The sequence below is a fragment of the Danio rerio genome, chromosome 15 (assembly GCF_052040795.2).
Source record: "Danio rerio strain M-AB ecotype USA chromosome 15, GRCz13ab, whole genome shotgun sequence".
Taxonomy (NCBI): Eukaryota; Metazoa; Chordata; class Actinopteri; order Cypriniformes; family Danionidae; genus Danio; species Danio rerio.
Genome location: NC_141035.1, coordinates 29,508,788 through 29,520,964, shown reverse-complemented (window position 1 = coordinate 29,520,964; position 12,177 = coordinate 29,508,788). Strand labels below are relative to the sequence as shown.

The following is a 12,177-nucleotide window of genomic DNA, read 5'->3' as shown; positions in this document are numbered from 1 at the left end:
CGTATGGCCATAAATGTAATTGTGTTAATTACACATTTTTATTCTTTACTTATAGTTCAGATTACATTATATATCTAATTGTATTTATTGTCATTTAATTATTTATTTTTTATTGTACTTTTTTATTAATTTTATATGTTAAGCCCCTAGGGTCTGAGAGTAATGCAATTTGAATTCTATTTATGTCCTGTGCATGTGGTTGAATTGACAATAAAACTGACTTTGACTTTGAAAATAATTTTGAATAGTAGTTAAGTTTTTAAAAATAACAGACAAGCCAATCAAAATCCCATGTCCAAATTTCCCCTTTTGAAAGGAATTACGTCAACACAGTATGTGCCTGTTAAGTAATGTCACAGGGTCTTCAAGGGCAAGGCCGTTTTGATTATGAATGAGTGCTTTCAGGACCATTTTTACTGAGATGTTGGCAAATGTCTAAGGAGGTTAATTCCGCTCTGTTATTGGAGCGTATGCGTTTGAGTAATGAGATTTGTCAGAGTGTGCCTAAACAGAGCCCATTTGAATAGTCTGAAATAAGATCGGACCCTCATTTAAAACTCTGTAAATTCCAGCTGGAGACAGATTGCAGCATGCATTCGGAGTCATTCATTGTGAGTGCTAATGCTAATTGATTAGCGTTACCTACAAAGGCTTTTCTTTTTCAGCTGAAGTGTTTTTCTGCCGCATTGATTGTTCTCTGTGGTCGTGTAGCCCTGGGCTCTTCACACACAACATTCATCTGAACTGACAAATCAACTAAGAAACTTTCTATTTATAACCTCTATCAGATTAAAAAGGCATGTTTAAATTCTTTCCTTGCATTTTTACTACATAACCCTTGTTTATTTGAGAACGCCATCTTGGAATTAGCCCAGCAGGCGCACAACATCATAAGATGTTAATATTAGGTTAGATTTAGGTTGTGACGTCAGGTGACCAAATTTCAATGTCTAACCAGTGTAAGTACAACATTATTTTGACATCCAAATTTGACGTCAAATGATTTTGATATTTGGTTGAATTTAGGTTGTGTTGGATAGTTAAAAAAATCCAACGTTGAGCCAACATCTGAAACTAACATCATATTGACATGAAAAACTGACATTTATTTTGTCAGGTATGGCAAACAAATCAAATGTCTGATAGACGTCATAGTGGTAACGTCCAAACAACAAGTTGTAACATCATTAGACGTTGATAATTGGTTGATTTTAGATTGGATGTTGCACTGATGTCGAATTTCTTTACCAAACAAAATACAACGTCCCCACGGCATTTGGGTGCAATGACAATCTGACGTCATGTTGACGTCCTGTGCCTGCTGGGTGGGTTTAGTAGAATGGTTTACATAAACAAGTTGAATGAATATAATTAATTTAGGCATTGTAAGGTGTGTTTACACTTGGTAGGTTTGGTTCTATTAAAACCAGCTACAGTACATTAGTATTGTACAGGATTACTCTATAAGTGTGCTGCTCATTTGAAGTGTGAATGCTGCCATCCAAAAAACAAGATGAGCAAGACCACAGAAAAGATGAACATTTAAAAAGAGTCCTTGCAAATATATGCATCATAAATGTAACTTCATGTTTTGTCTCTTTCGGTTCAATTTTGCAATAGTCAGTGTGAATACAAATACAATGTATATCCTTTAAATTTGTCTATATGAAGTGCTTAATTAACATTACTAAAGAAAGATTGAGTTTTGATACATTTAGTAGGAAGTTTACAAAGTTTCAGAATCAAAAAGAGCTTTATTGGCTGGTATGTTCACACATGAGGAATTTGTTTTGGCGACAGCTTCTACCGTGAAACAGAATTACAGAGACAGGACAAAAAACAGATAATAAATGTATTTTTAAAATAGAAGCAACCAATGAAGTGTATGGTTATATTATAGGTATATTAGGTATATCCTGTATAGGTATATTACTATATGTGCTCCAACATTATGCACATTCAAATCGACACTGAAAACACATCTGTTTAGCTGTGCCTTTACTGTATGAGCACTGTGCTACATCCGACAGATTGCACTATTATGTTTTTTGTTTTCTTTTTCATTCTTTTATAACCTATTTTAACTCATTTTAATCTGTTTTTATCTGTTTTTAATAATTTTTATTGTCTGCATTTTATGTTCCTAAACTTGTCTTCTTTATTACTGTTTATGTAAAGCACTTTGAATTGCCACTGTGTATGAAATGTGCTATATAAATAAACTTGCCTTGCCTTGCCTTGCCTATATACAACGTTGTATGTGCAGCTGTTATGTGCAAATTGGCATGGAAAGTTTGTTTGTAAATAAGTAATGTGTATAAAAAGTGTATAGCAAGTTGTGATGTATGTTTAACAACTACTGTCATAGTAATTGTGAAACAAATATCACTATACACTTTTTCTGCAAGGAAGACAATCTTTACAATTATTTTTGCCCTATATAAATAATGTATATTTTTGATAATTATATAAATTATCAGTGAAACATAAGACTTGTTTTGTGATCCAGGGTCTCATACTGTATGATCATCTGTTTAGTGTTCATTTTAGGTTGTGATGTACTGAGACAATGTTTTATTGTCCTAAAAGGCGATCACATAAAGCAAATCCTTTTCATCATTGTATATATGTTGGACTTTTAAATCCCAGGGTTGCAACACTATGTTGAGAAGAAGGTCAGTATTTTCATAACCAAACATGGACCTTCATTTGGATGATTTTCCAGGAAAATACTGTTTTTTTTTTTCTGAAACTGTTTTAGACAGACAACGCAGTCTTATGTTCTTTGCTTTAAACAGCCACAGGCATCTACGGTCATGTTCTGGTCATGGAAAAAGTATTAGCTGAACAAAATATGTGAAAAATGAAGCCTGCTCGTATATGACGCAGCTGGTTTTCCCAGCATTTGACTGACCAGTTTTGCATCTATTTTCATAAAGTAAAAGTGAATGAGGACTGAAGCTGTGATTTTGCCAAACATCCTCTGCTCTGTTAAAGTATATAGGTTGCTTTGACATGTCGGTCAAAGATGGGAAGGGCTTTTCAAGCATCAAAACAATACAAGTGGAATCATTTCTATCTTTATGAACACGTAAACATAGCAGATTTGCTCCTGGCAAGTTTGGGGTGCTAATTTGTTTTATATACTGAAGACTTGGCACAGAGCTGGAAATAGCTCAGATTCACCTGTGAATTTGACCATCCCTCAGCCCACATGGATTTGTCCTTTGACTCTAATTTCTCTCTGTATTTAAGAGTAAAAGCAGAGTTGAAGAATGTTAATGGACGAACCCTGTGCTTTCATGAAGTCATTGCCTCTAGGCCTTTCCAGGATTCTTTTAATTCACTTTCAGATTCCATTTAAATTCCCTTCTATTATTTTTTAAAGATCTCTTAATAACCTACAATCACAATGATTCTCCACCTTTTATTTTCCTCCACCAGCACTTCACTTCTTCTTTTTGTACTGCACTTTTCTGAAAGCAGTTTGAGGAATATTAAAAATAAATCTTTTTAATGGAATTTGTCATATTTTATTATTAAGGATGGGTCAAGATGTTTGATTGGTGAAGTTGACTTATTTTTGTAGATGTTTTGTTTTCCAGACATTTTTGTTTGACTATTTTATTTATGTACTTTGAAGAGCTGAATCAAGAAATAACATCTCCAACCTCTCTGACATTGTTTTGCATAAGACTGTCAGCTGAATTTTACTGAGACTTAAAATTTACTGAGAACTTGTCTGATCAATCTTTAAACTCTTCTCTGTACAGCACCGCTGCTGCAGTCATCAAACACAGCGTTTCTCATTCAACTATACATTTTAGGACGATTGAAGAGTTTCCTTCGAAAATGGATATTTTTCTCATGCCTTCTTTGTTTATGTTGAGATATTTCACTTTAAAGACCAGAAAAAGGACTTAATCTTTGCCATAGAAGTGATATGACTGAACATACACACAGGAGCTTGATAGAAATGCTCATTTTAGAGGAGAATTTCAGATGGCATTTAGAGGTTTTTGCATCTAAACTCTTTAATTACAGTCAGACTTCAGATCTCCTGCTGTGGGCAATGTTCCTGTTATGCAATTAATAAGACTTTTCTATGAGTTAACATAATAATTTGCATTAATAATGTTTTATTAAGTGAAATCACTGTCAATTAGTTGAAAGAAGGGCTGCATATTGTGTTATATTGTTCTATCCAGTGACATTTTCTCATCGCTTTTACAGCATAAGATTTTTATATTCATCCTACACTGAAGCCAAAACGATAAATATTGACATATAAACATGCTCTTTTAATATAGCTGATTGTTGTTGTTATTAATATTATTAATATTTAATATAAAATTTATTAAAATGTATTATAAAATAAAAGTATAAGTGAAAGAAAGTAATTATGTACAGTATGTACATGTACATGTTTTGTCAGGTCTAAAAATGTAAAAAACTAAATAATAAAGCTTTTGATTTTCTCTTATTTATAAGTATATATATATATATATATATATATATATATATATATATATATATATATATATATATATATATATATAATTTATGAGTATATATACTTATTTATATCTCTTATTTTCTCTCTATTTTGACAGTCATAAAAATGTGTAATTGGATCTTGCAAGATCTGTGCAAAAATGCTTTTCGTAGAGTTTTTGTCTTGTTTCGGTAACTCTTTACAATAAGGTTGTATTAGTTAACATTAGGTAAGGGTCAGTGGTTAGCACTGTCACATCATAGCAAGAAGGGTGCTTGTTTGAGTCCAAGATAATAAATATAAAACAATGACTCAGATTCAGCAATAGACACAAAACTACAATAATTACATTTTGCTAATTAGAGAAATTAAGTTGTAGCAACTTGAATAATGCACTTGTGGAAAATAGAAAAATAAAGTTATAAGAATAAGAATACTTAGGCAACTAGAGAAATTAGGTTGGGGTAAATAGAATAACTAAGTTTGGGCAACTAGAAAAATGATGTTCTTGAACCTAGAAAAATGTCATGTCATGAGAAGTAGAATAATTAAGTTGGGACAACTAGAAAAATTAACTAATGCATTAGATAACACAATAAGAAGTTTTGGTTATTATTAATTAAGATTAATTAAAGTTTAACAGATGTGTTGTTTATTGTTACTTCTAGTAAACTAATGCATTAACCAACATTAACTAATACAATCTTATTGTAAAGTATTATCATTGTTTCTAGTCCAAATATCTTAAATCAAGAAGCATTTACATTTTTTTTTTTTTTAATTAAGTACATGTTAAATATGTTTTTCTTTTAAATGAGCTAAATAATTTGCCAGTGCACGGGCTCAGGAAAATAAACTTGTTTTTAGATTATCTTACTTGAAACCCACTGTCTAGAAAAGGCTTTTTGATACGTGAATTGTTAGATATTTGGACTATAAACAAGTTGAAAACTCTAATTAAGAAAATCATTTTTGCAGTGTATCCAGTCTACATTGCATTTAGTTATTTTTTCACAATGGTGCACATTACGCTTGATACTTTAAAAGGAAATTATTCTGCTTAGCTCATCTATTGTTCTTTCTGAGAGTGCATTTCCACATTTTTGTTTTGTTGTTTTTTTATCCTCCTTTTAGCTCTGACTTTGTGCTGTTATCCTTTTGCACTGATGCTCAGCGGCAGACCCTTGTGCAGTCTGTGTGCTTTATTTACTGAATTAGGTGTTTTTTTTTCTCCTTCAGGAGTCAGGCTGCTGTCGTTGCTCTTATTTGTACTAAGCACATTTTGCACCTCAGAAGATCTATGTTCTTCCTGCTCTCTCTCTAAGCACTTCTCCATTCGACACGACTCAGTAACTGCCGGTATTTGGATTATGATTTAAAAGGTTTCCTCTCTCAGTTCTGTGCCTCCCTTGCATTGTTTCTGTGGGCGTACAAGTGCACATTTTACCCCATTTTAAAAAAACAAACATTTTTTTTTGACTGTTTGGTTCTATATGTTGGCATGCTAACCGCAAGACTATTGGCACTGATGTTTTTACCCTTTTTCATCAGCATGAACTGGTTAATTTCGAGTTGGTGCTATTGCCAGTTTAGAGCTAGTTTGACTGACGAGCTTTTTAAGAGATGGCTGTTGCACAGGCTGCAGAGTCATCACAAAACCGATCACTTTTTCACTGAATATGTTTCATTCTTCTAAGAAACACGAACATGGAACCACTAAATCCAAACACATATTGGTGGACCAATCACCAGTTGCATAACTGTACATTTGAATGGTTTTTCTAACCTACCGTTTTAACGTCTAAACTTAGTGAATCCAGCGTTTTTATGCAGCTCACAATAATTTGTATAGATGGATATGTAAAGAGAGAATATTAAAACAAATGTGTGTGTGCAGTTTACTGTAATTTGTATAGACCGAGATTACAGTACAAACAAGAATAACCTGTTTTTGCAGCTCGTCATAATCTGTTGATGGAGATAGCTATAAGTGAGAATATCATGTTTGTGCAGTTTGCTGTAATTAGTATATACTGAGATTAATTTGCATTACTTTAAAGCAATGCATGCCGGTTAGATACTTTCTCTTAGTTGAGATGGTGACAAAGCAACATCCCTGACACGTGTGGTAAAGTATTGAGAGCAGCCGGCTGAAATTTTATTTGAGTTTCTGCAGGAGCTTTAATGAGACAGTAGTTTTATAATTGGCCAGATTCACTGCATGATATTGGCCACTTACATGTTAGGTTTACTATTTGACAATTTTAATCTAACTCGAATATAAACTTTCAAAACAAACTAACTCACCATCTCATAAATCATGTTTATAAACAGTTTGCTATATTTTTTTTTTCCCATGAATCACTTTTTTAATTACTATTTTTATAGACCAGATTGTATGCGTAGGTTCATTTTGAACCTTTTTTATTACATGCGCTTTACTGTATTCAGCTGCATAGCATATTTAAATAATTATTTTTTATGAAATAACTCAAATATCAGATTTGTAATATAATGGGCTCCATTTTAATGATCTAGGTGCCAAGTCTAAAGCACATGGCACAAACGCATTAAGGGTGTTTGTCCGAATCCACTTTTGCTATTTTAAGGTCGAAAAAACACAGTTTGCACCCTGGTGCATGGTATAACAGGGTTGTGCTTATGGGTGTGTTTTAAGGATAACATGGATTGAACCAATCAGAGTACCATCTCCCATTCCTTTAAGAGTTAGTTGCATCATGCCAGGGCGTATTTGCTATTTACATGGCAAACTTTGTAAGTGGAAAAACTGAATGTTTCACTAGCGAGAAAACAGTTTAACAGACCATCTGCACGAGGATGAAGAATGAGCCTTATTCATTTGGCCTTTTTTTACGTTCTCTTTACTTTTACTCTTTACTCCTTTACTTTTGTGGATAAGGAAACAGTGTTGTACACACTTCACTAAAGACATCTATTAGCCTACATACAAATGTCACTACTTCAATTTGTTCCCTTTGCCGCCATTCATACAGCGGCGGGTGTGGTAGTTGATGCGTCTGCAGCTTTTGACCGCTGGGTGGTGCTTTAACCACAGATTTTCACCTTTGCCTTTTAACAATACTGTATTTAATTTTGTTTGTTAAGCGCAAAGATTTGTTTCAAAACTATTTCTAAATTCAGTTCTAATTTTCAGGAAATTAAATGTACATTAACAAGGAAGTGTGGTTATATACAAACACACATACTATTCTTATGCCCCATATGGTGATGCATACGTCACCCAAATTCGACAGGTAGACAAATCTAAACCTGTTTCTATGTAAAAAAAATATAAATATGCATATAATCAATAATACTGCTAATAATAACGTTATACAATACACACAGTAGTAATTCAAAAATTTTGTAACATTTTAATTCTTTAATTTTTTATATGTAAGCATATCTGTGTATTGCTGTACATCCTGTGTGTATTAAGCATTTGGATCTGTTTGTCGCATAACTAACACGCTCTGCGCTGGACATTAGACTAGCTTTTACTTCGTCAATGTAGCAGTCTATTTAATTTTCTCAAAATAGCAACGTGCCAACAATGCGCCTTAACACACCTCCTTTCTAGGCCTGCACACCCATGAGTGCACAAAACGGTGCAAATGGATTTGCTATTGAAACAGCGTGGTGCAAAATGCAAAAATTAGTATTGTGCTGGTCTGAAAATAGCAACAAATCGTGCCAATCACGTCTTGCACCTTATTCCACTGGATGTATGATAGGGCCCAATGTGTTCATTATTAATCATTGATTACACCATATGGTCTGCTATGACTGCAGCAAACTATGAGAACCCAAAGTGTGCTCTGTTTAACTCCACTCCCAACTGCACTCAGCTAATCTGGTTGACCATCACCTGCAGTCATCATTTAAGTCAAACACATTTATTTTTACATGTTCAGAGCCTGTGCTTTGGGTGTTAAAAACAAAGAACCAATTTGGAACTAAGCTCTGGCTCTGAACTAGCACTTAAACAACCTTAATGGAAAAGAGGTGTTTGTCCACTCTTGTTTGTGTTGGCAACACAAAAAAAAGGTTAAACTGGCCATCAAGCAAACAGCAAATGACAATCAGTGGCCATTCGGTTGAGTGGTGATGTGAACAAGCAGGCCTGACAGAGCCCTGTCACAACCTCTCTTCCACACTCAAATATCAGCCCACCAAGATACGACATGGCAATGGGCTTGCAGCTCGCTGTCACACGCAGTGAACCACACAGTCCTCCATCAAGCACTCAAACTGTTTCACAAGGACCCGCGGAGTGGCTGATGAGCTCTGTGGCCATTAGTCGGACATCACTTTATGACTTGAGCTGCATTTAAAGATAATTCAATGAATCTTAATGGTCTTTGATAAAGTGCTGCATTGCATGTGATTTTACCAAGCCGAGTAGAGTATAACATTGTCTGCAGTGTCCTGATTGATTGCATATGTCATTAAGTGTGTGTGTGTGTGTGTGTGTGTGTGTGTGTTTGTGTGTTCTATCTTTCAGAGGTGCTGGAGGGGAAGACGGCCATGCTTTTGGGGATGAGTCAGTGGAACTCTAATGATCTCGTTGAGCAGATTGAAACAATGGGACACATCGACCAAACACAGGGTAAGAAATGTGGTGATTCCTGCCATTAGTTGATCTTGCCTGTTAAAATTCATGGGTTATATAGATGATGCATGTAGACTGGAGGCTAAGTGAAGGTATATCTGAGATCCTGTTCACACTTGGTATTAAGAAGAGGTTTTGTCGATCCAGTCACAAGTGCACAATGCTAATTACAGGTGTGGAACGTACACTTTCAAGCACATCTAGAGTTTGTTGAAAATGTATTCAACCCGATGGTCTCTTAGTGTTAACGCACACATGGTTAAATGCGTTCAATTAGTCGCTAAAGCATGCCTGCTGAGCTCATTTATAAACCAAGATGTGATGTAGAAGAGCACTGGAGATACAAGATGTAAACTTTTTTCATTGATCATCTAAACATTTCTATTGGAGGTGAAAAAAAATATAAAGTAGAATGTTCTCTTACCGGTATTGATATGTTTAATCTTTCAGCAGATCATACAGTTTCCTTTAACTGTTTTGTGAATGCTTCATCTTATAGGTCTTTAATGTGTTTTTAATTATTCTATTCTATTCAAAACCACATTCTGGGACACAATTTTAGCCTCAGAAACTTTGGATGATGTTGCATGTGTTGGATGATCAATCTTTTCACCTGATTCTGCTGATTCTTTGCATAGTCGTGCTATTCAAAGGCACTTAATTTAGTTACTTTCAATGTTGTAAGATTTTTGTTAAACAAATGCAATAAAAACAAAAGATAGGGATGCTAAGATAAGTGTTTTTGCAACCAAAACTGATTGCCAACTTTTTTTTTTTTGTGGTGATCGGTTAATATGAGTACCAATTCTGATGCTTTAATCTTTATATAACTCTGCCATTACAATAAGCACCTTTCCCCCATAGTAAGACATTTAAGTGGTGATTTCTCCTTACCCACGAGAATTAGTTAAGGGTGTTGCCTTTAATCCCTTAATTACGTTTGTTAAAGCAGTTTAGTGTGGACATATAATGGACCGTTGCAGCTTTACAAAAAAAAAATAGATAAAACAAACAATGAAAGTACTAGTTTTGCAATTTGTTATCATTGCAAATGATGCCAACAAATTCTAAATATATAAACAAAGAAACATTTTGCAGTTAAGAAAGTGTACATCCTATAATTCCATTATTTCTTTACTAAATGGAAATATAAACTATTGTTTATTGCAATTAGTATGTTCATGTTATAATATTAAAACATTCAAGCTATTAAAATAGTTACATCATTTTTAACAGTCTTTTTATTTCATTTTCCTAATATCTCCAGGATGGTATTAGTGAAACAAAAAATTGGATGCAACGAAAAGCCCATGGCTAATGTTATATCTGTGGACATCTTTTAGCTGCTGTGATGTGAGGACAGCAATCAAGGCATAAAATGTACATATTTAAACCTGTAAAAGAGAAGAAAGTGTGTATAGGAGTTTATTAGAAATAAAATAAATCAATTATCTTTAATTTCATTAGTCATAGCATAAAATAGTCTGGTCATAAATCATATTTAATTGATCTGGTACTTTTAATAAGATTGCTTTTTTTCTTATTTTACATGATGAAAATTATGATAGCTTTGGCAGTATTAGATCGAAAGGTCAGGGAAAACATTCCTCATTACAGAAGTGGTTAAAAGTGGTCGAAAGTTGACAAAAGGTACATTTTAAATGCCGGGTGTGAATGGTAATGTGTATTTTTTCATTCACTTGTAATCAGATCAACAAAAACCATCTTAATAAAAGGCCTGAGGCTAGTGTCATGGGTTAATTGTAAGAAAAAGTTGGACTTGAAGTGATTTGTAGTGTTGCTTCTAGGGTTGTTGGTCATTTTTGACAAGGGCTGTGATTAATACTGTGCCTCAATTCAAAAGAAATGCACTCATTATTCTGAAAAATAGAAAATTAATTGTACTTGCTGGTCCATGTGTGCGTGTAATGAGAATTATTTTGTTGATGCTCAAACCACTCAATATTGCTTGATTAAAAGTTTGCGTTTAGATTTTGGTTGTTGGTCATTTTTGGTGTTTTGGGGCTTTAAACATTTGGATTCTGTGATGAATTTAGCATTGGTGTTAAATGTTGTGCTAATGTAAACATACTGTTGGAATATGTGGTCTATTATTCCATGCATGTTCAATACAAATTCAGAAGGCGGAGATCAATTTCAAAAATATTGGTTTTTATTAAGTACAAATGAATAATACGGTTAGGGCCCTAGGTCGCACAACTGTGTCCTATTGATTATACAATGCTATCCAAGCGAACACACCAGGCGATCTGCGAGTGTTTTCTTAGGACTAAAGACCCAGTTTATATACACAGAAAAAGATCACCATCTCTAGTTCCTCTTTTCTGCACAGAAGAGCTGGGCCAGTTAAATGCATAGATGTTAATGCATGCTTAGAGACCTCCATAGGCCCCAATATGTTTTCCTAAATGGTTACACAGGAAATCAGAAGCAAGAGATGCATGTTATTTTTATTGTTTCTGCTGCATATTTCTTGTCCGAGATAGTTTTTTCTGCAAAATGCCTCATTAGTATGCAAATTACATTTCCTCAAAGGGCAGTTTAGATTAACATATGATTTGACAGTGCATACAAAATATAGTAAAATATATATGGCAAAGAATGACTGTAAGGTAAATGATTTAAGATCTCTTTAGGCAAAGCATACACAACATACTAATAGAAAATCAAGGATAAAAAAAGAATAATAATTATATTTTCTACAATTTAGTAGCACTGAATTAACACTGGCTGAAAGAGAATGTGTAAGGTAAGTTCATGTCATGGATAAGTTCAGATAAAATGATTGCATCTCATCTTTTTAACCAAGATACCTTCTTTTTAAAATTGATTTATGATAGCAGAATGCATGCATCCTATGAGATCCCACCTTTTTGTGCATTCCATTGCCAAACAAATTTGGGATTGGTTTTCAGTTTGTGCAAAAATGTGTCAGATTCTCTAAAAACCACAGTGAAACATGATAACCAAATACAATACAGACCAGCGACACACCCTGAGTACTTGAGGGAGTCAGAATGACCCAAAT

The 12,177-nt window shown here is 33.9% G+C and overlaps 1 protein-coding gene across 2 annotated transcripts in view; it reads left to right on the top strand.

The window, feature by feature from the left end:
- The window catches only part of pitpnm3 (PITPNM family member 3), a 168,645-nt gene that overhangs the window by 47,197 nt on the left and 109,271 nt on the right, over window positions 1-12,177 (top strand). For both annotated transcript variants that reach the window (XM_087282506.1, NM_001446847.1), the window contains exon 3: window positions 9,021-9,125. In XM_087282506.1, coding sequence (XP_087138632.1) covers window positions 9,021-9,125 — 105 coding nt within the window. The remainder of the gene's footprint in view (window positions 1-9,020; window positions 9,126-12,177) is intronic.